This window comes from Mauremys reevesii, linkage group 18, assembly GCF_016161935.1.
Source record: "Mauremys reevesii isolate NIE-2019 linkage group 18, ASM1616193v1, whole genome shotgun sequence".
NCBI lineage: Eukaryota > Metazoa > Chordata > Testudines > Geoemydidae > Mauremys > Mauremys reevesii.
The window spans coordinates 25,925,516-25,950,750 of NC_052640.1; the positions used below are offsets into that span (position 1 = coordinate 25,925,516).

A 25,235-nucleotide genomic window follows, 5' to 3' on the forward strand; every position below is an offset into this window, starting at 1 on the left:
CCGAACGCTCCCCGCAGCCTGTGCCCCCCAGCCCATCCCCGCACGCTCCTCCCAGCCCAACCTGTATCCCCCAGCCCAGCCCAGCCCCGCACGCTCCCCGCAGCCCGGCCCGGGGTTTGCATGCACCACCGCTCCGGTTTGCGGGGCCCAGGCGCCCCTTGCCCGGACTGAGGCTCCAAGCCCGGCAGGGCTGGGTCCGTTCCCACCCGGCTAAGTAGCTCAGGGCTGCCAGCGCCCCCTGCTGACCGCACCTTGGCATTGCACCCACAGGAGGAGGCGGCCCCCTTCCCAGATTCGCGCGTGCGCATTAGCTACCCGGAAGTGTGGGGGGGACTGACCCTCCCGCTCCCGCAGCGTTTCTCCGTCTCTCGGCCTCCTTGCACGTGCGTGCGGTGCTGCCGTCAGGGCCATCACGTGACTCGCGGCGGGCAAGATGGCGGCGGCCAGCGGGAGGCGTGAGTGGCTCTGAGCGCGCGGGGCAACGTCTCTGAGCGGGCAACGGGCGGGCCCGGGGCCCCTCCCCGCCATGTCGCGGCTCATCGTGAAGAACCTGCCGAGCGGGGTGAGTCCGGGGCGGGGGCTGGGCGTGATCCTGGGAGGGGCCAGCCGCGGGGTCCCCCCTTGGCGGGGGAGGCGGGGGACGGGCACCGTCCCGAGGGGGTCCCCGCTTGGGGGGGGGAGGCGGGGGACGGGCACCGCCCCGAGGGGGTCCCCGCTTGGGGGGGAGGCGGGCATAGCCCTTTGGGGTGGGGAGATAAATTTGGGAAGGGGGTTGGGGGGGAGGAGGAAGGATGGCCGGCTGTAGTCCTGGGCGGAGGTGGATTGTGGGGAAGGGGTGGACATAGTCTCGGGCCGTGGTCCTACATGCAGAGAGCGGTAGGATGTAGCCCTGGGGCTGAGAGGTGAAGCGAGGGAAGGGTCCAACTTGGGGCGGGGTGGTTAGGGTCCTGTGGGAGAGTAGAGGTAAATTGGGGGGGTGCAGTTGGTAAGGAGGAAGGGAGAAGGATACAGTCGGGGGGGGTGTCCCATGTGTTGCGGTGTGGGGGCTATAGCCGTGGGGGTGGGGGGAGAGGTGTGGGGGGGTATCCCATATTGGAGAAGGGCAAGGAGAGCTTGAGGCCAGCTTTAAGGTGAGTTGTTTGGGCTGGAGGGATAAGAGCTAGGGGCTGCCCCTAAGTTGCAGGACTAGGGGGCCCAGGCTGGGGATTGCTCTGAAGGGTCTCACTCTCACTGACCATTATGCTAGGATCCTTACCCTGGGCAAGGGGGAGCCTGCTTCTTAGGCTGAGTTGTGGAAGTCATGTGGTGGTTGCTGTTTATTCTGGGTCAGTAACAGACTTGGGCTTTACAAGGCACCAATGCAGAGCCCCTGCTCTGAAGATCTTGCGTCCGACAGACAGATATAGAGACAACAGGACTGGCTTGCAAACTGAGAGGGAATTTGACTGTTATCAATATAACCTGGGCTTTAATATTAGGGTGATGAGGGCTACAGCAGTGGTGCCCTAAACATTGTGTTTGAATCATCATAAAGATGAAGCCCAAGTGTCCTTCGACTGAGCTTTTCAGTGCAAAGACTTGTCTATAAACCACCTTCCACCCTTTTGATGTGCTATAAATAATTTGCCTCCCTGATGCCCATCCCCTTTTTGCAGATGAAGGAAGATCGCTTCCGGAAGCTGTTTGCAGCCTTTGGCACGCTGACTGATTGCAGCCTGAAATTCACCAAGGATGGCAAGTTCCGCAAGTTTGGATTTATTGGCTTTAAGTCCGAAGATGAAGCCAAAATGGCAATGAATCATTTCAACAAAAGTTTCATAGACATGGCCAGAATCACGGTGAGTTGGCCTTAAAGTGAAACGTTTGCTTCTTTCTCTGGGAGAAGTTTGCTACTTGATATTATTTTACTCTTTAGGATGAACTAATCGTGTTTGTGTATGTAGAGAAGGAGGGGAGCTTTGCTAAACCCAACTGGCTATACTTCAGTGGTGGAGCCTTGTTTATGGACTCTCAGGCATCCCGGTGACTTGTGTTAGTAATTATCCTGCTCCTGTTCATGGAGCCAGGTTTGATTCCTAGTCTCTTGCTTCTCTCCCCTGCCCCGGGCAAGGGCTAGGAGTATTCTGGAAGCTACACACTAAGGAAAGAGTCCTTTGCCCAGTGTCCAGCCTGAATAAGCAGGCCATGTGCTGGGCAAATATGTGGGAGATAAAATCCTTCCCTTCCTTTGTCCCTGCGAGCCGCAGAGCAGCTGTTGGCTACTTGGGCCCAGTAGCTGGAATATGTTCTCAGGCTCCATACAGGGGTTGGGGACAGGAGGATCTGCCGTGTGGGTACTGCAACGTGATCAACATGGCATTTCCCCAGCATCCTATTTCCCTGCACTCAGTGGGACCATACCAGTTCCTCTGCCAAGGGGAACCACTTCAGCGGTAGGGCATGATCTGCAGCATTTGATCTTCAAGCAGAGGAGCAGGTGAAAATCTTCTTAATTTTGGTCAGGTTGATGGTATGGGGAGCTGTCAGACTCAGGTGTGCAATACAAATTGAATCGGTTGAGTTAGTCTGCTCTATTCTTTGCTCCAGCAGTGCTGGTCCAGGCTAGGCTGATTTAAAGTCTCAGATCTCCAGGCTGAAGTTGTGTGTACGCTTCTTAACGTTATTTAAGAAATTTCCATTTTCTCTTGTTCTGTGGAGACAATGCACTGGATGACAGTGAAGAACAGAACAGCTTGTTTGAATATGTCCAAAAATGATTAATATAATTACAGGCTTCCCTCCACTGAAGAGCCATAAACAGATGGTTCTGAATGGGCCCTTAGCATGGTAGCATCTAAGCCTTTCTGCTTGAAATGCAACTGAAATAATAAAAAGTAGGACTTGTTAAAACGGGGCTTCTTGTTGTTGGCTCTTTTCAGGTAGAGTTCTGTAAATCATTCGGTGACCCGTCGAAACCCAGAGCTTGGAGCAAACACTCCCAGAAGCCTTCTGCACCAGAGAAACCCACCGATAAGTCCAAAACAAGTCCAGCTCCCACAGAGACAAAGAAAGTAAGTCACACTCACTTTCCTCGGGTATGCGACGTGTACATCAGTGACTTTGTCTGGGGAAGTGCACCTTGGTGGCTGCAGCAGGGGTCTGGAATTCAGGGCTCCCGTGTCCTATTCCTGGTTTACCATTCACTTGTGATCTTAGTGAGTGCTTTCTGCCTTTTTCCTCATCTGTATACTGGAGTTCATGGCTATCTGAAAAGTATGTGTTTGCTTCTTTCAGGATAAAAAAAAGAAAAATACAACTGGAAACTTAAAAGAGGTGAGTTGAGAAGAGCAGCATGTGAAAATTGTCATTTGAAAAGGATTTGATATAGAACGTATGGGGTAGAAATTGCTGAGTAGTCTCTGCATGGATCCTGTTCTCAGAGCCTGGACTTCTGGGTTCTGTTCTCAGCTTGAGCCAGTCACTTGACCTTTCTGCATCTGTTTCCTCATCTGTAAAATAGTGAACTTTGTAGTTGTCTCTGTTGCGTTCTTAAAGTGCTTTGACGTCTCAGGTTAAAGGTGCTTTATAGAAGTGCAAAATACTTATTTGACCATTACAAATTTCACTTGTTGCCTCAGTTACTGTCTGCACTTGTGTTTAATTAGTAGCATTCTAATTAGGGAAGAGTGCTGCTTTCAAAGCTGTTAATTCAGGTGAGACAGGTGGTTTAACTATGACGTAGCCTGTAACACTGGGTGTAAATTCATGAATGGTGCATGATTGTCCGCATCTCATGGAAGGGAAATCAGCCCTGGCAGGTGAAAAGGAGACTCCTTCCCTTGAGATCATACCTGCGAGGAATTACACAGTGACCCTGATCTAAACTTGGCTACTTGCCCCAGTGTCTGTCTTCACTGCTCATGTGTGTTGTTTTTTCTAACAGCTGGAAGGAGATGAGGCATTCAGAGAATTTTTGGTGGTTCATCAAAAACGGACTCAAGTGGCCACTTGGGCTAATGACACGTTGGCGGAGGAGCCCAAGACTGGGAAATCAAAGCCAGCAGATGATTATCTGAACTTTGACTCGGATGAGTCAGAGGAGCTCAGCGAAGAGGAGGAGGGCAGGGGCAAGCGCCATGAGGAGCAAGAAACCACAGGCACCAAAAGTAAATTTCTCCCTCTGCTCTGTTCATCCCTCTCTTCAATGGTGTACTGATATGGGGCCTGATCCTGAGGCGTGCCGAGCAGCTCCTGGAAAATGCTGTGTGCCCTCAGATCCCGTTGGAGGTGGTGGGAATTGCAGTAGTTCAGCCCCTCACAGGATCGAGCCCTGTATCCCAAAAGAGGAGACACAAACTGCGTAGTAACTATGGTTTCAGCATGTTTTATCAGTGTGGGTAACAAAGGGTGAGGCCCTCAGTCCCTCTCCACTGAGCCTGAACAATCTGAACTGCAGACTCCCTGGTTCATCTGCCCAAGTGACTCTCTCACATGCCTCAGTTTCCCCTCCCCTTTGTCCATGTTGTCTGTTTAAATTATGAGCTCTTTGGGTCAGGGATTGTGCGTGTGTCTTGTGCCTGTATAATGCCTAACACTTCAGTGCCTTGGGTGCTGTTGTGATATGGATAACTAGTAATGAAGAACTCATTAACATGCAGAGCATGGGTCTCCAGAGTAGTGTGTGTTTCCATGTCCTTGTGTATTGCTGATCCAACTTTTTAAATAGCAGAGTGTTTTTAGTGCCAGGGAAAGGCCGACAGGCCTGTTGATCCCTGTAGGCTGAACGTTAGCAGAGCAGGATTCTCCCTGCTGTATGGAAAACCTCAGAGGTAGGAGGGAGGTGTTCACATCCAGGGCCTGTTTAGACCTTGGCCTGTCTGCTGAGAGAGTGTAATGCCAGTTGCACCGGTGATTTTTGTGATGGGACCCCCCTGCTGGGAATCACCAGACCATCTAATCAATATCACCCAGTAGCCCATTGGATAGGAACAGCTTCTCATCTTTACCAGCTGTGGCTGGATTTGATCATCTGACCTGAGAAGAGGAAAGGGGGTTAGTACTGGGATGTAAAACCTGAGCCATCCTCTGGTGCCTCCTGTGCATATAGGGCGTCTGCTCTTGCAATAGCCCAGCTGGGCAAAGGGCATGTGGGGGCTTGTGGGGCTATGGGCTGTTTGCCCCACTGGGGAAAAGGGGTATGTGTGCATGCTCAATAGCTAATGCCCATCTCTCTCCTCTCTGGCAGTAAAGAAGAGCCCCAGAGAAAAGGCAGCTGCCAGGACAGAGCTCTCCGATATGGATTACCTGAAATCTAAAGTGGTGAAAGAGTCCTCGTCTTCCTCATCCGAGGAGGAGAGTGAGGCGGACCAGCTGGACAGTGAGCAGCATGAGAGGGGAAGCGAGGATGAGAAGGAGCCGAGCAGCTTGGAAACTATCGGTGCCCAGGAGGAAAAAGGGGCAGAGCTGGCAGGACAGAGCAAAGGGCAGGGGACAGTGGTGGAGAGGAAGAAGAAGAAAGGAGCAAAATTGGAGGTATAACCGAATTAGAGATGGGCCTGAGTTGTAACCCTGGGTGCCAGCTCCCCTGCAGCTTGGCTCTGGAGTTGAACTTGGCAGCTGTTGTTCATCTCCATTCCTACGGGGAGAGATTTCCAAATCTAATGGTCTGTGTCCTCCCGTCCCTCTCGTAACTCTGGGTTTGCAATGAATAATCACCGTATCTATTCTAAATAGATGCATTTGTGAGAGAGGGAGGATGGCCGGGTGACTAGGGACTTGTGAGAAATGTGTTCACGTGCCTTCTCTGCACAGGATGCTGCCAGGAAACACAGGCATGTATGGGGACATCACGGGGAGAGGTGAGCAAGGTCCCCGTTCATTTGAGCGATCTCATAAAGGCAAACACCGTAGTAGCAGCCATTCAGGATGTAGCAGACGCAGATGCGAAGTTTTGGGCCTGTGCCTGATTTTAGTCAAACCCAGATATAACACAGTGTATGAGCAGTTTGTGTTTTGGGTTCAGTTCCCTTCTGTGCCACAGACTTCTTGTGCAAACTTGGGCGGGTCACTTAGTGTGTCTGGCTCAGTTCCTCCGCTGTACAATGAGGATAATAGTTACCTAGCTCCCGGGGGTATTATGAGGTGCTCTGACAGTACTATGATGGGGGGCTATATAAATACCTACACTTTTGTTTGTATGTCTCCCCATTTAGTGTTTTGTTTCAAAGGGGCAGGTTTCCATAGTGCTGTCTCAAAATCAGTCCCCTTGGTGTCAAGCGGGGGGCATGGAGAAATGTGAAAGCGGATGAAATGATTTGACCGTTGAAGGGAATTTAATGGTCCATTCCCTTACTGATACATCCTTAGGCTGGGTCAGATGCTCTGAAGTCTTTGGGGATGTAGTTGGAGCCATCTTACCGGCTGCCCTTGCCTAGCCTGCCTCGTTAGTCACAGGATGCCCAGGGCATATGGTCAGGATTACTGCCCTTGGGAGTGATTAATCCTGTGTGTTACTGTCTCGCCCAGGTTGCACTGTAACTGACTAGACATGCTAGCCAAAACTTTGAAAAATGACTAGAGATTTTGGGTGCCTGACTTGACCGACCTTGACGAGGCCTGAATTTTAGAGGATGGGTGCTTGGTGCGCTCTGAAATGTGGAGCCCTTTAAGATGTCTCACATACAGTTGGCCACATGGAATCGCCAGCTGTTTTATGAACACTGCGGCACCTGTGACTTTCCCTGACTCTGGGGGCTGTGTCTCTAAGTACTCGAGCAAGGAGCAGGCAGAAACCGGGAACTAGTTCTCTGCATGCAGGCTCAGGCCTTTGACCCTGAATAAGGCAGGAACCTCATGGAGTAACAGAGCTGCAGGCCAAACTAGGGCAGGTGCTGTGTGTATGTGGGATCTGTTAGACCCCCTGGAGGGCTGAAAGCTTGAGGCTCTCTAAGGCAGGGCTTGAAAACCCTACTGGCCTGCCAACTAGCCGCATCTGCTTGTCAGAAGCTGTGAGGTGGAGATCCAGGGGTAACCCATTTATGTGAATCCCAGCCCTTCCTTCTCCAAGCTTGTGGGAGCCCCTGATTGCTGTCCAAGGGTGGAAGGGGTGTTCGTCTGTCTTCCATATCCCATGTGTGCCCATCACCGTAGTATCTCAGTGCCTAACTGACCCCTAACCCCACCTACGGCTGTTGGAAGGGACGAAGCGCTGTCCCTCTCTGTTTCTGCCCTATCCGAGTCTCCTGACTCTGTATGTGAGGGGTGGGAGTGAGTCATCAGTTACTCAGTCCTTTCCCCAGCCTCCTGCTTGCTGGTAAGACTAGTTCTGTGGCATCAGGCCTCCAACTCTCCCATCTTTACACTGTGCTGCTGGCCACGGTTGTCTGTTGCTCTGGAAACTGTTCCAGCTCAAACCTCTTGCCAAGGATGACTTTTCAAATGTTGTGTCTCACTTCTTCCTCTGTCCAGCTGAAGAATCAGGCCAACTCCAACGTAGCCACCACGCCGTATACAGTGAAGCTGCGCGGTGCCCCTTTCAATGTCACTGAGGTATGTTCCCTGCCATCGCGGCCTTACTGCTCCCTCGTTTAGGGCTTAAATCGTGCTTTCAACAGGGAAGAGAACGATTGTCCTTGGATTCCCAAGGTCTGCCATTCAGCAGCCAGCAACTTAAACCAGCACGTATTGTGCAGGGGCTTCTAGGTATCTGCAAGTTAATGGGTTAGTTATGAGAATGGAATCTGGCTTGGTATGTTCAGACTGTAGAGGGTCCCTTGGACTCTAAGTCTGTCCCTGACTCTGTTTATGAAAGGTTTTTGTAGGGTCTACTCAGCATTTGTAACATTTATAAAAGTAGGCCCCCGAAATCTGCCTGACTTGCTAAAGTTCTTGTTTTCCTCTTTGCAGCAAAACGTTCGAGAATTCCTCCTGCCCCTGAAGCCGGTGGCAATCAGGATAGCAAGAAACGTACATGGGAATAAGACAGGTACTGGCTGCGGGGGGTTGTGCGTTGTGGGTGCAGGAGACGTCCTTAGGAATGCTCTTTCCGTGCCGGCCGTCGCTGTCTCCTGTACCTGTGGTTCCAAATCGCTATGAATTGCCCCATTTCTCATACATCAACTTCCTTTGAGTTGCTCCAGTCTCCTTACCTTAGAATGGTGTTATGAGGAGTGACCCGTAAAAATGGTGTCCTACAGCTCTGTTCCTTGGCTGCAAGGGGCCACTTTGGTTTGCTTTGCTGAGCAGTGGGATTTATTGCTTTCTACAACTCCAAGCTCTGCAGAGCGAAATGGGAGATGGCTTCTGTTCTGGTTCATGCATCTTCTGTAGAACTGGTAACCAAATTCCAGTTAGACGTCCTTTACCTTGAGGTTCAGCTCTTAACCACACCTGGAACCGAGTTGGGTCATGGTTATTGGTGCTGGTGCGTGGACCAGAAGGGACACAAAATGAGTCCAGGGCTACTAGTGTGTTCCCAATGTGTATTGTTTTCTTTTCATAACCTTAGGGGGGTGCATCTTCTATCCCATCATTAATTCGAGGCATGTAAAAACACATGGGGTGTAGCTGCCAAATCAGTTTAAGACCATTTACATGCACGCAAGCAAGAACAAAAGTCACCTTAAACAATCATTTTTCTTTAATGAAAGATCCCTTCCTGTCTCAGATCTGATAGTAGTTTTCAGCCAGAGTCAATTTGTAATGGGAGCGACACACGTGTTATGGAGAGCTAATACAGAAAAAGCTGGCATCAGGTTGTGCTTAACTGGCTAGTTAGTGCCCGTGTGTGTGTACGTACGCACATCCGCATACCCCATGTGGTGCTCAATTGAACCTGATTTCCTTCCAGGTTACGTCTTTGTTGATTTCAACGGTGAGGAAGAAGTACAGAAAGCCTTGAAACGAAACAAGGAATACATGGGTAAGGGCGGCTTGTAGGTCCTCGTTACGGACTCTCATGGGTCTGTGGGTGTTGTGATGCTCTGCTGTAGGCCCTGTTTGCTGCTAAAGTGTCAAGTGGATTCTGGTCTGTCTCTTGATTTTGTTCTGGCAGGAAATGATGGCGATCACGCCCGCAGGCCAAAAGCAGAGAGCAGCATGATCTGCAAACCTGAGTCTGTCGCTCAGGTTCATTAAAGAACCAAATGCTAAACTGTCGCAACCTAACCAAGTAGCATGGGGTTGGGAGAGCAGGGCATGTCATAAATAAGCTGTCGGACTCTGGCCCACGTTGGTATTGGCTGAAAGCTGTCATCATCTGCTGACTGGCTGGCCTCTGTGAACCAAGTTAGTGCATTTCAGTCCAGTAGCCACAGCACAAAACCCACCCTCTCAGTTGGGAGTCTGAGCAGAGAGGTCAAGGATTGGCTGGGTCTTGAGGACTTTTCCCTTGCCGAATGCTGCAAGCTCACTTTCAAAGTCACTTCACTGGTATCTCAAAAACGTCAGTGCTCTGTGATCAGAAGCAGCGGGCAAGAAACGAGGAATTCTGTCTTCTCATACTAAATGACACTGAGATGGGCACCATAGAAGCAGCTACAGTAGAACTGACTTGTTTACATGCAGCACTTTTGTAGCTCCCGGTGTTAGGCCAAAGCTCTGTTATGCACCTGGAAGAAGTGTCTTGGTCGTTCCATTTGTCTGAAACCTGAAAACTATGATTTAAACCTGGCTGGGCTGGCACAGTGGCTTAGTGCTGGAGCCCTGTGTTCAAATCCTGTTCTTATCCCAGTCCTCAGTGAAAGCTGGTCCTGTACTGCAAACCCATTATTGCGTGGGTGCCTAGGACTGGACTGGAGAGGGGTCATGAGAACTGGAATGCGCCACCCTGACTCTGTGAGGCGTCTAGCCAGTGGTGTTGTTCTCATTTTGAGGAGCACCATGCTCTCCCCAAAACATCATTAACATTCTTCTCACAGAGATGGGGTGGGCTGAATTCATTGGGGGGGAGGGGCATTCCACAGGAGGTCAGTGGAGTTTTGCCAGCTTACATCGGCCGTACATTTGGCCCAGTATCTTTAGAGATGACCATGTTTTCAGTGTCTGGGCTCAGGTCCGGCGGAGGCCTTTGGAAGTGCCTGAGATGTAATGTTCCCCTCTGCCTTGTGTGCGGTAGGTGGGCGCTACATTGAGGTGTTCCGAGAGGAGAGTGGGCTGAAGATGAAGCTCACCCGGAAGGGGGAAGACCAGCCCTGGCAAAGGAGGAAGAAGGCTGATGAGGAAGAGGAGGACCTCTCGGAGTCAGGGAGGCTCTTTGTCAGGAATCTCCCTTACACCAGCACGGAGGAGGACTTGGAGCAAATATTTTCCAAATATGGTAGGTAATGGAGCTCTACTCAGCTTCCTGCTTCCCCCCGGCAGTCTGAGGGCTAATCATCTTGCCTGGCTCTCAGTGCTCATTTGGATGCAGGGAAAGAGAGGGCTGTGGCACTCGCTCAGCCTGCAGATGCCCAAATACTACGGGGAAGGGCACCATTTTAAAACTAAATCTTTACAAGTGGAACCCATTTCAAAACTCTGTCATGTTTGACCTCCTGGTTGGCAATCTCTGTATGGAGGCCAGCTATAGAGGAGGCCAGCTAGGCTGAATTCCCTTCCACCTCCAGGACATGTCCTCCTAGCTCAGGGATGAGTAGGATTTATGGAGCCCCAGCGTGCCACTGGAAGAGAGAGGATTGGGTGATGAACTGCCTCCCCTTCTGGCCCCAGATAGATCTGGCTGGTCTGTAAGTTGCCTAGTCTATGCAGGGCATCAAGACGCCCCGTTGCTCATGTCTAGATGCCTGGGGAATCAAGGCACATTGCTAGTGGGGATGTTACTCCTGGGGCAATTCTGCACCACTGCGTGTGTGCAGAATTTATGTCCCCTGCAGATTTCCTTGCTTCCCTGCAGAAAAATGACTTTCTGATGGGGAAGCAAAAGGAAGCCACAAGTGGTCATGTGACTTTCCCCAGCAGTGTGTTTCGGGTGCCCAGGGCAGCTGGCAGAGAAGTAAATCACTGTGGGGCAGGGAGCGGGACTGGGGAAGATCTCGCTGGTGGCTTCTACCCTGCACCTGGTTCAGCTGCTAGTCTGGGCTGGGGAGGACGGGACTTCCTCTTTCCCTGCTTGGCATCCGGGGCCAGGTCAGACTCACCCCCAGATTTCTCCCCTGGTTGCAGAAAGCTCTGCAAACTCTCTTACCCCTCTGCTTCCTGCACCCATTGCTCCTCAGCTGCAGGGAGGGGGTTCCCTGTACAGGGAACTGCTCCCCCATCTGCCCAACCCCCGTGCATCCAGACCCCCTCATACCCAACCCTCCTGCTCAGCCTCACTCCCCTGCACTCAGAACCCCTGTGATGAGCCCCACTCCCCCTGCACCCTGACGAGCCAGCTGCATCCCCACCAGTTGCACCTGGATCCCCACCCCACTGAGTCCCACTCCCCCAGCATCTGGACCCCCCCACTGAGCCCCACCCCACCTCCCTGCCAAGCCCTCTGCCCCCTACACCCAGAGTGCCCCCCCCGGCTGAGTCCCAACCACCTTCACCTGGACCCCCTGCAGAGTCCTATTACCATGGCATCCAAAAGCCCCAACAAGCCCCTGATCCTCCCCACACCCGGATCCCCCACTGAGCCGCTCACACCCAGATTGCCCCACCCAGAACCCTCTCATCCCGCACCTGGATCCCCCCACACTAAGCCCCTCCACACTTGAATCCGGCCTTGCTGAGCCTGCTTTGGTGCACCTGGCAAGGAGGGGCAGGGCCCTGGGGTGTTTCTGGGGCAGGCCTGGTCCTTGCACTGTATCGGTTGGGTGCAGCCTCATTGCTGAGTCCGTGTCCTGGGGGAGTGGGGGCAGAGATGTACAGTGATCTCCCACCTCTGGGCAGCCAGTGGCCTGTGCTCCTCAATGCCATGCTGCAGTCTCCACATTTCTTTGACAAATAAAATTTGCTGAATTTTAAAATACTGTGTGCAGAATTTTTAGTTTGTGGCGCAGAATGCCCTCCGGAGTAGGCTGTGGGGGACGTTGGTATTCCTGCTGGCTTGTACCAACTTGGTAAATAAAGGTTTCCGTATCCATGCAGTCAACCCTTGGGCAGGCCCAGATTCCCTGAACACACATCTCCTTGCACGTGCTAAGCTGATCCAACTTTCATGGCTTCGTTCCATCAGCTGGGCTCCTACAGAAGACACCAGCTCAGAACCCTGCTCTGCAGTGCCTGAGAAGGGGGCATGTCTCATGGAAAGGATTTGCCTTTTGCAGGTCCCCTGTCAGAGATCCATTTCCCCATAGACAGTCTGACCAAGAAACCCAAGGGATTTGCTTTCATCACCTACATGATCCCGGAGCATGCAGTGAAGGCCTTCGCAGAAGTGGACGGGCAGGTGTTTCAGGTACAGTAACTTGCCTGCATGGTTAGGTTGCTGGGGAGGGGATGTTGGTTCATCAGGATTATTGCCAGAAGGTCAAATGCTGATGGTGGTGCCACTGTGCGCCGCTCAGTGGGCTGCTCAGTGCACTGAGGAATAGAGTGCTGTTAAGATGGGAAGGGCTAGGCCAGCAGTGTAGCAGCACCAGTTTGCGTGGGCCAGTGGGTTCTGAAAACTCCAGGCTGCTGCTAGCTCGGTGCCTTGCAGAGATCATATGCTGTTACCAGAGGGAAAGAGTTTGGAGTTCATTGATCTTTCAGACTCCCTGTTGGGCTGCTCTGGTGCGTTGCGTTGATGCCAGCCTGGAGCGGCAGAGAAGGAAGGGGAGGTCCTCCCAGGTCAGGTTGAAAGGCCATTGTGGGAGGAAGCTGCATGGGAGTGTTGCACTGACTAGTTCAGCTGACCTTGAGGCAGCGAGACGCTTTCGTGAATGTGGCTTCAGAGGCACTAGGTCTTATGCTGTCTGTCTCCTAGGGCAGGATGCTGCATGTGTTACCCTCCACCATAAAGAAGGAAGAAGGGGAGAACCTAGATGCTGAAGGATCCTCTTCCTACAAGAAGCAGAAAGAGTCCAAGGACAAAGCAAATAGTGCCAGGTACAGAGGGGAGCAGGGTCACACAGCAGCTGCCTTTTCTTTTAATATGGCACTAACCGCAGAATTCCCCTTTGGGACCAGAATTGAAATGTGGGCGGCTTCTCTAGAGGGTGCATTAAGGAACAGTGCCAGGAAAATTACTTGTTACATTGCCCCTTCCTTGACTCTAGTGTCCTCGCATCTTCTCTCTCACTCTGAGGCAGATGCCGGTTGGAAGGTGTGAATGATCTTACGATTTAGGCATCTTATTTTATTTCCTCTGCCTCTAGCTCTCACAACTGGAACACGCTGTTCATGGGCACGAACGCTGTGGCAGATGCAATCGCACAGAAGTACAATGCCACCAAGAGCCAAGTGCTTGATGACGTGAGTTGGATTCTAGCTGGGGAGCAGCGTTTCAGTCTGTGGATGGAAGCGTGTGGCCTGCAGCTTAAAGGCTGCTGCTTTGGGTGTCTTTCTTCGAAGGGTCTTAGCACACCTCTTGGTACCACGAACTACGTTCCCCTTAGTACACGTGGCCATGGAATGCAGGGTGGATTTGATTTAAATCAAATTGATTTAAATCACTAGTTAGGAAGACTCGATTTAATCATGGATTTCTACATAAAAGTGCATTCTTGTATTAAGGTTATAACAATGAACATAGTCTTCACAGCTCAGAGATAGATGTAGGTTTCATTTTTAGAAGGTACACGCTGTACATTTTTCAAGTGATTTATTTTGAAAACTTTTCAGATCAGTTTTACAGCTATATCAGAAAATAAATGATTGGTTATTTCATTTACCAAAGGTAATTGAAGCAGATAGTTCACCTCCCAGTGACTACATAAATATCTCCAATTCAACAGGTTAATCATTAATATTCGGAGGATTTTCTTGCCATGCTATATTACTAGGAGAACATCACCAGACAGACATTTCTATTGTTTTGTTTAACTAAAACAACAATGTTATGTATTCTAGATTTTTTTTAACAACAAACATAATATTTTAACAAAACAAGCATATGAATTTTTGAATTTAAACATTCAAGTTTTTTTAAATCAGGTTTGTTTTTGTTTTAAATTGTTTTTAACTAAAATAGCTAAATGAAATATTTTTTTAAAAAAACCAACAAACTTTTTAAAAAAACAACCACCACCATTTTTGCGTTAACAAGCATGTTATCTCTGGAGACACAAATCCACAGTTTGAGAACTGCAAAACTAAGCATCTCTGATGGTATCTTCTAGACTGAGCACTGAGTCCCATTGGGTAGATAGAAAGATTAACCTAAATAATCTATACAGAAGCCCCTGGAACTCCATAAGATTGGGTCCCTAATCCATGAACTATTGGAATTCATTTACAAAACTTTTCTTAAATATTACATGAATATGTTGTCTCATACTATAGAATTTATAATCCCTATTCCATGATGAGATACATTATAGCTCAAAAGTATCTTAATTAAAATGATCTTTAGATAGATAGGTTTTTTCCCTCAAAAAGCATTTTATCAAAAAAAAATCAATGATTTAAATACAATTTTTTATTTTTTTTTAAATCACTGATTTTTATCCACCCTGGTGGAGTGGCTCTTGCTGCATCTCAGGTTATATCTAGACTCTTAGCTCTTTTGGCTGCATGGAGCCGTCATAGTGTGAACCCAAGTGCTGCTGTCTTAACTCGGCAGTAACAACTAGGTGTGGGCGGTATCTGGGAGTTCCTCTGAATGGGGGTCTCTTGCAGAGTGCTAAATGGAATACAAGGTATATCCAGGCATCTGGTTCATCCAAGGCAGCTCTTTTCACTGAGCAGTGCCCGACATTCCTTCCTGTTCTCTGGGGCGGGGGTTTCAGTAGCACTCAGCATTGGCCTAACGCTGCTCCCATTGAAGTCAATGGGAGTTTTATCGTTGAGGTGGATGGGAAGCCGAGTTAGGTGGATGCTTGGTGCATTTGAAAATCCTGCTGTGAGTGGTAAGTGGGAGGTTGCAGCAGGGTGCTAGGCGGGTCCCAGTGGTGAACAGGGGATAACAGGCAGGCTTGGGCCAGGTGGATCAGACTCCAGTTCAGGAAGCAGGAGCCCCCTCTCTCAAGCAGGTGGCATGTGGTTTCTACCCTCATCTCTAGGCTAAATGAGGGCATATTGGGGAGGAGTTAACGAGCCTTACAGCGAGTGTCTCAGGCTTTAAAAGGAGCAAGTATGTTTCACAAAAATCATTCCTGGCTCTTCCTGCATAATTGGAGCAGTATTCACATGTGCCAGCCTTTCACCTTGGAAGATCTGCAGTATAGTCCACTGAGGTCAGAAGTGACATGCGTGTGAAGTCTCCATCTCGTTACTATGGAGCAGTGGTACCAAGCACCCAGTGACTGGGCTGGGTCTGATCCCTGTATGCACATTGTCCAAACCATGTGACTTGCATTCTGTAGAATCTGACTGCTTTTATTTAATACACAAGTAGCTCCTAGCTCTTGTGTGAAGAAGAGAGCCTGTTGGATGTGATGGATGTAATGTTGGTTTAGGCAGCATGGCACAGATTTCAAGATGTGCCCTGCTCAGGTCACTATATTCACGTTAACTCTGAAACCTAATGAGAGATCAAAGGGCAGATATTCAGATAACTTAAGTGCACAAGTATGGTAGAATCCCTATTTGAACTAATTGAGGGTTGAGGAGTTCATAAAACGGAAGATCTCAAAGTTACAGTTTGTACAGTGCAAAGCAATTTTCAGTGCATTGTTCTTCATTAACATCACTTTTGTTGTGTGATAATTTTTTTTGTTTTGGTTTTGGTTTTTTTTCGCCCCATGGGGGAAAATGGTTCCTATAACTGGTCATTCGTAACACCGATGTTCGTAAAATCCAGGCTGTATTGCATGTGCCTGATTTGCTTCACAGTTACTGCAGTTGTGTGCTCATAACTACACACAAGTGGCCAAGTAGACACCAGCTGAAATAGCTATGCTCCTAAAACCACCCTATGTAACACTTTACTGCTGCATTCAGCACCATTCTTTTCACTAGCTGAGGACTGAATCGTGCCCTTGTTACAAGGGGTGGAATTCCCATGGGAGTTGCATCTGCGTAACAGCACGGAATGTGGACCTAAAAGCTGAGTTATGGCCTACGAGTCATCAGCTAACCTCAGGGTGACGTCCTGGCTTGACTGAAGTCAGAGGAGCCAAGATTTCATCCTCTGTCTGTATGCAAACCTCCAGTTAGGCCAGAGTCTGAGTGGCCTGGGTGTTGCAGGTGCTCGATACCTCTCTAGTTTAGGCCTGTTATTACCAGCGTAGTTTATGCTCCCGACTTCGTCACTCTGTGGATTTAACCACTGTTGCTCTCGTTTGCAGGAGGGCAAAGGCAGCGTGGCCGTGAGGGTAGCTCTGGGTGAAACCCAGCTAGTCCAGGACGTCCGCCAGTTCCTGATCGACAATGGAGTCAGCCTGGATTCCTTCAGTCAGGTGAGGCACTTCAGTAGCTCCGGCTCAGCAGAGACCCTGCTCGCTGCAGCAGCAGATGGCTTATTTCTTCTCGGGGTCGGGCGTTCAGGAGAGAGTGTTGCAGGGTAATGGCGTGGGGGTGCTCTCTGTGTAGGGCTGGGTCACTCATCTATAAAAGCTTGAACGGTGAACAGCAGAGAGAACGGTCTGTACGTTGGCAGTCTGCTCCTGGCTTAGCGGGCAAGCTGGGTGCAAAGAGGATTGGGAACATTGGCCTTTCAGCTCTCTTGATCACATGGCGCACATGAAGCGTGAGGCTCCTTCCCCGCCTGACATCCCGTTGTTTCCTAGTGCTTAGTCCTTTCAGTGCCATGGCTGGATGCTGAGGAAAACCCTAAACTTTGGAGTCAGTGGCACTAGGATTTGGGATGTTTCTTCTCCAACTTCCAGGGAAGGTGAACACATTTGACCTGGCTCCTTTCAGCCTCCTGTCTCTCTAGAAATCTCCCTTCAGGGCTTTTCAGTCTGCTTGTGTTCTCCTACGGGAGGTCTTGTGGGGGAGGGATAGCTCAGTGGTTTGACCATTGGCCTGCTAAACCCAGGGTTGTGAGTTCAATCCTTGAGTGGGGGATCTGGGGCAAAAATCTGTCTGGGGATCAGTCCTGCTTTGAGCAGGGGGTTGGACTAGATGACCTCCTGAGGTCCCTTCTAACCCTGAGATTCTGTGATTCTGCAGCTCCATCAGAAGCCTCAGGATAATCTCAAAGAGATTCTGAGATGCTTGAGTATAAAAATGTAAACTACAAAGTCCCTACTCCATTTTTTTCTGGTTTTCTGTTTCACAGATACCGATTTTGTGTTTTATTTTTTTTTGGTCCAGTTTTGAGTCGAGTAAAAACAGCCATGTCTGAAATTGGTGCTAGACTAGAATAACCGGCACAGCATCTTTGCATGCTAAACGTCCCTGTGCACAGATCTCATCAGCACAGCTCCGAGGATAGGGTTTCCTGGCTGACGGCTGGTGCAGGACAAGCTGAACAATCACAGCTCATTAATAGTTCTCATCCTTCCCTCTCCAGCCCTTAATATCCATGTGTAAGTGTTAAATAATCAGTTTAGGGTTATGTACTATCTTCTCCCCACCCAAGTATCTCAAATGGTGGGGGTTTGATCGTGATCCCCTCAACTCTCATTGAAGTCAGTACCTTGCAGGATTGAACCCTAAATGTGCAGGACTAGATTCACCCACCACAGAAATGCGCCCAGCCTGGAGTGGGATGTGGCAGCTGTTTGAATGCACGCAGCAGTGGGTGTGAATGTATTGTACCGTTGGGAACTGATGCCTGGCCCGTGAGTGAATGGAGTTTGTCTATTGGGCCTGCTTTTCAGATGTCAGGAAGGGCGTTTTACACGACTCTTTGTGGCTTTGCAGTGTATCCTGGAAGCATATGAAATGGAGCAGGCCGGCCCAAAGTCTCAGACCCCTTATAAGAATCCTCCTCTGTGTTGTTCCCCCTCCCCCGTCTTTCAGGCTGCTGGAGAACGGAGTAAAACTGTGATCCTAGTGAAGAACCTCCCTGCCGGCACTAAAGTGGTGGAGCTGGAGGAGGTCTTTGGCCCATATGGCAGCCTCGGGCGAGTGCTGCTCCCGGAAGGCGGGATCACAGCCATTGTGGAATTCTTGGAGCCCACGGAGGCCAAGCGAGCCTTCACCAAGCTGGCCTACTCCAAGGTAAGCCTGAGAATAGCAACATGCATCATCTAATGTGGAACTCGCATTTCGGGATAGGGGATCCTGGCTAATGCAAATCCACCCTCTTCTCTGTCCCAGCGTTGGCACTTTGAGAAGCCAGGTAGGGATCATTAGATCAGGGATCAGTATCTTAAAGCCTCAGATGTAATCGTTAGTAATCAAATTCAAAAGGGTGCATGTTCTTGCTTAATGTGGAGGGGCTGAAGGAAGCAATCTCTAGAAGTGGGGAGAGGATCCGGGCACTTTTAGGAGAATAAAATCCCCCCATGTTGCTAGCAAAAGTCACCGCTGTTAGCAACGCGCAGCGTAAAGTGTAGTTATAAAAAATCTCCGCTGTTTCCTGGGCCTTCGGTACTGTTCAAACTCAGCCCTAGAGAAGGCTGCTGAACCCCCAGTGAGAACACACCCTGTGGGGAGAGCACGCGCCTGTGCCTTTAACCGCCAAACAGCTCCCATCTCCTGTAATATGTCCCCTGAGAAGATAGAAGGGAAGAAGGTAGTCACTTCTTCCCTGTCTTGTAGACATCCCTTGTGTCTGTCACCCTTGCAGTTTCAGCACGTCCCTCTGTATCTCGAGTGGGCTCCCATGGGTGTCTTTTCCTGCCCACCCCCTGAGAAGAAACAGCCTGAGATTCCAGGAGAGGAAGGAGAAGCCAGGCTGGGAACAGGTAAGAATTTTGACTTGGGGGAGGAGTATTTACTGTACTGTGTGTGATCCTGCTCTTCCTGTAGAGCAGTGGATGAGAACCTCTGCCTTACCTGAAGTCCCCTCTTGAAGTTGCTTTGAGGATTGTGTGTCTAGAGATGAGCAGAGCTTCTCTTCCACCATCATTCTCGACTGCTGACATGGGAGAGCCGCCGTCTCTAGATCTAAGCAATACAGCAGTGCACTTGCTTGCTGCTGCCATTCTCTCCCTTGGGTTTTTGGAAGCCAGTGCTGGTGTTGGAAATGGGGTTAAGATTTGGCGCGCTAGCGGGGTTCAATTGGTGTGAGGTCAGACGAGTGAATAGAGCCAAGCTATTAAGCAGTGCGGGAGAATGATTGTGGCTCAGAAATGCAGGGGCAGCATTATTAATTTGCGTTACCATAGCACCCAGGGGCCCTCATCACAGACGAAGACCACGTTGTGCTAGGTGCTGGACAAGTGCACAACAAAAATACGGTCCCTGACACAAGTGGCTTACCATCGAAGTGCAACATAAGAGGCAACAGATGGCTATTGACGTGCTGGGGAGTACAAGCGAACACTGAGACAGTGTTGGGCAGCGTGAGAGGTAGAGGTCCGTGCACACCAATAGCCTGACCGTTGCCATGTTTTGTGTAGTCATCCTGACAGAGGAGGGGTCTGGAGGAGGGTAATGAGGTAGGTGAGCCGATGTTTATGAGCAGCGCCTCCCAAGCATATGGAATAGTGCAGGAGAAAGCACAGAGGGGTTTGAAAATTTAAAAAGTGGGCAGTGGAGGGTGGCCTTATGGGCCGAGTATCGCCAGCTTAGCAGCAAGTGAGACCCTGTGAAGGGCCTTGAAAGTGATGCTTGTCTTTGATGCGACAGAGAAGGGGGAGCCAGTGGAAGGATGCAAAGGGGGCTGACAGAGTCAAAGCGATGGGCTAGGGAAATGATCTTTAAGCTGCATTCTGAATGACCGCGAGCGGGGATTCGTCAAGGCCAGAGAAGGATGCTCTAGGAATCGAGCCGCGGGGTGATGAGAATTTTGTAGCTTTGTGCATGGATAAGAGGGGCCGTATGGTAGAGATGTTATGCCCAAAGAATAGGCAAGATTTAGATGCAGCCTGGATGCAAGGCCCTCGAGAGAGGTCTGAGTCGAAGATGACACTCGGGTTGCAGGTCTGGATGGTGGTATCCTGTCGTTGAGAAAGGAGGTAGCGAGGAGGGCTTGCAGGGGAAGATTAGGAGCTCGGGCTTAGCCATGTTTTGCTTGAGCTGGTGTCTAGGGATTCATGAGGCAGTGTCAATGGCAGGCTGAGTTTTTAGCCTGGACAGGAGTCCGGTCTGGAGTGAAGAGAGATCTCTGAGTTGTCAGCACAGAGGTAGGTGTTGAATTTGTTTGCCAATGAGATTACCCAGAGATGAGGTGTGCAAAGGGAGAGGAGGAGAGGACCAAAGACAGCCCTAAAGAACCCCCACGGGGAGTTGAAGGGTGGATGAGGAGGATCCCCCAAGGAACATGCTAAAGGAGTGATTAGAGAGGTAGGAGAGGACAGTCACAGAAGCCAAGGGAGGACAAGACTTCAAGAAGAGCACAGATGACTGCGTCAGAGATGGCTGCCAGATTGAGAAGGATGAGGATGAAAAATTTGATAGGCTAGAGAAGGAGGAGCCAGTGAAGAGATGCAAAGAGAAATTGTTTGCTTAGACTTTCCCCTTATTCACCCTTAACGCAAATGCAGTGTGGACCCAGAAAACGCGCCTCTTGCTTGGTTGCAATAATTTTTATGCTTCGTGTGCTTTAGTATCAGTACTGGTGTCAGTTCCAAAAATATGCAAATTCCTTTGTTGAAGGAGGGTGGATTTGAGGAGTTGCAGGAAAACTAGGCAGATGAGATTAAAGCCAGGCCAAAAAAGGCAGGAAGTGTCTGGCTGAAGACTTTTTTTCCTGCTCCTGAAACACACACGTTGCTAGAAGATGACACTCATGCCCAGGACCGAACAATGTAGCAATTGTGCTAGTCTCATCGCCAGTCTCAGCTTTGTGTCCATGAAGCCCAGCCAGTGGGAGAACTTTGAAACCAGTGAATATTTCTGGCTTTGTGCGAGGATCTATGGCGGCTTCTGTTGGAGCTTCTGATCTTGAGCAGCTCTGTTGCCCCAGAAGAGAGAACTCCTCGCTTTCAACACCTTGGAGTTAGGCGGTCAGGGGGACACAGGGCATGTTCAGTGCCTTGAGATGCTCAGGATTGTTCCTGATACAGCAGTCTCTGGTGCTCTGTGTAGGCCATTTTTAAATGTCTTGGTGGATGGGACTAACTCCACTTGCAGTGGAGATGATCACACTGTCTAGGATCTTGCCGTTAGTTGAGGCACTCCTGAGACTGTCAAATCTGGTGACTTGAGAGGTGGCCTCACTGGTGCTCAGATACTGAAGTGACAGCTGATGGGTGGTATTTCTGCATTAGAAATGGTATTTTGATGAACATTATTATAGCCCAGACCTGAAGAAGAGCTCTTCAGAAGCTCGTCTCCTTCACCAACAGAAGTTGGTTCAGTAAAAGATGTTGCCTCGCCCATCTTGTGTCTCAATTATTCCAAGAGGCAGCATGAATAGCTTACAGGGACTCTGTACAGGCCACCCCCCCGACTAGAGAGTTCTCTCTGTGCACAGTTGGTATAAATGGAGACTGAGCTCTACAGAGAGGGTAGGAGAAGCAGGCCCAGAACAAAAGGACGAGCAAGGCCAGTCTGCTGCTTTTACTTAACATGCAGCAGTGCCTGTGGGTCTCACCCAGGTCAGGGCCCCATTGTGCCAAGTGCCGTGTGAACATACAGCAATCACACGCCCTGCCCTAGAGAGCTTAGTCTGAAAGGCAAGACAGATGAGGTGGATGAAAGGAATGGTTTTGGGGGAAGGATTAGATTGTTGTTACAGCATCTGACTAGGGCTTGGGAGAGCTGAGTTCCATTCCTCACTCTGCCACAGCCTCCCTGGGTGAGTCACTGAATCTACCCAGTGCCTCAGTTTCCCCATCTGTAAATTGGGGGCAGTGCTTTCCTGCCCCACAGAGGTGTTGAGGATAAAATCCCTCTGTGATTTCGGGATGATAGGGCCCTCATCACCATGGTATCCCATCAGTACTGAGATAGGAAGGAAGGATGACGTAACACCAACAGTAGCTGTGATGGGGCGCTTTTATATAGACAAGTATCGGGAGGTAGCCGTTTAGTCTGTATCTATCTGAAGAAGTGGGGTTTTTACCCACAAAAGCTTATGCTCAAATAAATCTGTTAGTCTTTAAGGTGCTACCGGACTCCTTGTTTTTAGTATAGAGCAGTGCTTCTCAAAGTTGGGGCACTGCTTGTTCAGGGAAAGCCCCTGGCGGGCCGGGCCGGTTTGTTTACCTGCCTTGTCCGCAGGTTCAGCCGATTGCTACTGGCTGCGGTTCACCGCTCCAGGCCAATGGGGGCTGCTGGAAGTGGCGTGGGCCGAGGGATGTGCTGGCCGCCCTGCTGCCCCATTGACCTGGAGCAGCGAACTGCTGCCAGTGGGAGCCGCGATCGGCCGAATCTGCAGACGCGGCAGGTAAACAAACCGGCTTGGCCCGCCAGGGGCTTTCCCTGAATAAGCAGCGGCCCGGCTTTGAGAAGCACTGGTATAGACTACATGACATGAAAGCAGATCGACCCCTCCCCCAAACTTTATAACGAAGCCAGTTATTGACCGTATTTCCCCATCAGAGAGAGGGGATCGACACAGCTGAGCACATGCCTGTTGTCTGCGTGTGTTACATGGTGCCCTCCTCTAAGGGTCTAAAGAGCCTAATTGAAGGGCCAGGCCTGAGGATCCCAGCTCTGATTGAACAAAGGAAGGTAGCACCAGACCAGCTGATCGCCTGGCTGGCAGGTCGTGGAGCAGCGTGTGCATTTGTGTGCTTGCCTGTGTTAATTTCAAGCCCCACTGCACGCCTTGTGCGGGTGAATTCCCACTGCTCTTATGGTAAGGACGTGACCTTTTTGATGTCTTTCCCCTCCCCATCCCTGGGGCTTTTAGCATTGCTCTTGCATATTTGGGGCCTTAAACACTTTTAAAACCAGTATGGAAGGAGGTTGGATAGCTGAGGGTTTATTATTTGTATTTATTTATTTTTTTTCCCTGGAAGCCTTTTCAAGACCATCAGGGAGGTGGAGGGAGCTGATGAAAAGCTTTTCCCATTCCAGGTCCTGGGGGAGGGACAAAGATAGGGGCAGCTGCTTTATCTCCCCATAACTGAGACCCTCACCTCCAGATAAAGGGCTTTAAGCCCAGGAGCTCTGGGAAAGCTGCTTCGGTTTGATAATGGTCTTTGCTGTCAGCCTCTGGCACCGTACGCCTGGGGGAAGGTGTGGGAGGAAGGCAGCAGTAAATTCCTTAGTCTAATTACAGCAGAGCCCCGTGTGGCTGCATGTGACTGGTGTGCTAACCGCAGATGGAGGCACCTTTCCCCCTACCCTAAATCTTTCCTCTCTTCCAACCCATTTGTCTTCAAAACCAATGAATTTTCTGCTCAAGTTTGCTGATTTCCAGCAATTACTAAAAGTTTCTCTTGCAATTAAGGGTGAAAGTGCTTGGCCAAAAAAAAAAAAAAGACTTTTTTTTTTTTCCTTCAGGGCAGAAGAAATTTACAGTTGATCACTTGTTGCCCTGACTTGTCTGGTTCTGAGCAGCTCTTTAACCAAAGCAGGGATCTGGGTACGCTCTGGAACCAGCCCAGCTCATGGCCCTGTTGTCTCAGCAGAACATTCCTATTCAATAGGATAGCAGATGATCAGCAGTTTTGGAAGGGCTCAGTACAAAGGGTAGATGCAGTAGGAAGGCCAAGCTAGGCATACGTCTGTGGCACCACGTACGCCTTCCTGCACCTTTCTAGTGGAATGAGTCAGATCCTGCTCCTCTTGGAGACGATAAAAACTCCAATCACCTCCCATGAATTGTAGTGGGGCGAGAGAAGGCTGAGCCAAAGCCCTGTGCAGTCAGTGTCAAGATCCCTGTTACCTTCAGTGTGCTTTGAATGAGACCCAAAGGCTGCAAGGGATCTCTTACACCTTCCTCTGAAGCATCTTATGCTGATCACTGAGGTGATGTGGTTTGGCGACTTGTGCATATATGGTGAGGCCTGGAGAGAGCTGTTGGTGCCCCGTGCTGGTGCATGCCATGCTGGGGTGAGAGAGGGGAATTGCTGTCAGCAGTGGAGGTGCCCAGGGTAGGCACTAAAGCCAAGGAATAAGGAATTAGGCTGGGTACTTAGGGAAAGCACCACATTTGGTGCTCGGATATGAGAGCTGTGGATGGCTAGGTGAGCATTTAGAGAGATTAGGGGTATAGTGATAGCTGTATGACTGCTTCACGGCTCTCTGTTTCTGGAGCTGCCTTTGGTTTTGCGCCCCAGCTTTTCTGTAGAGGAAGAAGCCCAGGAGCCTTGCTGTGTTGGCAATATCTTCCTCTCTGGGTGGGTGTGTTTCAGTCACTCTTCTACCTTGCCTTGGTGCCGGGTGGGAAGGAGGACAGCATGTGGGTTTGAGTTGCTGATAATGCCGGAAGCCAACCATGGGTTGTTCACGAACAATAGCATTTGGAATGGAGATGGGAGAGGGTGGTGGATGGAGATGTTGGAGTTCCCCACTCTGCATGTCCTCATTTTCTGGGAAGTTTGGGGCACAAGGCAAATCTCCAGTTTAGATTCTGATATTAGGCACACACTCTGCATTGTGCATCTCTCCTGAGCCTGCCTTTCCCTTTCTCACTCCTCTCCACCTCCTTTCTGGACAGCCTCTCCAACTTCCTCAGTTGTTGAACAATGGGTGTGAAAGGACCTTCCTCAGAAAAATGTGAAGTTCTTTTCCCCTTTCCTTTCCTTTTTCTTTTCTCTTTGAGGCAGAGATAGGACGGCTGCATGTTCCACTGATGTTAAAAGGACAACGTTATCATTGTTGCCATTTCCATTAAAGCATAAAAGGGCCATTTCATGCCAGAGCTCTTGAAGATTAATTAGAAGTTTAATACATTCGGTTTGTTTTTTGAAAGTGGAAAAAGGCCGGGGGAGTCTTTGTGGCACTCGCTGTGGTGAGCGAGTTGGACGAGTACAGACAAAAACCCGTGAAGATCCCTTTCATGTACACAATTCTTTAAAACCTGGTTACAGCCCTCAACAAAATGGAATGGAGCAGAAGCTGTTCACGAAGGGGATGTGTTGGCACAGCGAACGTGACTGAAGATTGGCCCATAAACTATTAAAAAATGAGACCCAGCATTTGCTACCCTGTTGATTCCAGGATGTTGTGCAGAGGGGATGCTGTTGTCTCTCTGTGCTGGAGGTTCCTCTGTGGTGCACTGAACTGTAGCTGAGGTG

At 50.0% G+C, this 25,235-nt stretch overlaps 1 protein-coding gene across 2 annotated transcripts in view; it reads left to right on the top strand.

Annotated features, from left to right (window-relative positions):
* The first annotated feature begins 384 nt into the window (after nucleotides 1–384).
* Nucleotides 385–25,235, top strand: part of RBM19 (RNA binding motif protein 19) — a 114,972-nt gene continuing 90,121 nt past the window's right edge. The window contains exons 1-16 of one of the 2 annotated variants that reach the window (XM_039505227.1): nucleotides 385–562; nucleotides 1,656–1,838; nucleotides 2,919–3,050; nucleotides 3,274–3,312; nucleotides 3,923–4,145; nucleotides 5,225–5,511; nucleotides 7,447–7,527; nucleotides 7,885–7,963; nucleotides 8,828–8,899; nucleotides 10,094–10,294; nucleotides 12,228–12,358; nucleotides 12,869–12,990; nucleotides 13,260–13,356; nucleotides 16,332–16,442; nucleotides 17,953–18,153; nucleotides 18,725–18,842. In XM_039505227.1, coding sequence (XP_039361161.1) covers nucleotides 527–562; nucleotides 1,656–1,838; nucleotides 2,919–3,050; nucleotides 3,274–3,312; nucleotides 3,923–4,145; nucleotides 5,225–5,511; nucleotides 7,447–7,527; nucleotides 7,885–7,963; nucleotides 8,828–8,899; nucleotides 10,094–10,294; nucleotides 12,228–12,358; nucleotides 12,869–12,990; nucleotides 13,260–13,356; nucleotides 16,332–16,442; nucleotides 17,953–18,153; nucleotides 18,725–18,842 — 2,113 coding nt within the window. In that variant the 5' untranslated portion in view covers nucleotides 385–526. The remainder of the gene's footprint in view (nucleotides 563–1,655; nucleotides 1,839–2,918; nucleotides 3,051–3,273; nucleotides 3,313–3,922; nucleotides 4,146–5,224; nucleotides 5,512–7,446; nucleotides 7,528–7,884; nucleotides 7,964–8,827; nucleotides 8,900–10,093; nucleotides 10,295–12,227; nucleotides 12,359–12,868; nucleotides 12,991–13,259; nucleotides 13,357–16,331; nucleotides 16,443–17,952; nucleotides 18,154–18,724; nucleotides 18,843–25,235) is intronic. The other variant, XM_039505225.1, reaches the window with a different exon arrangement.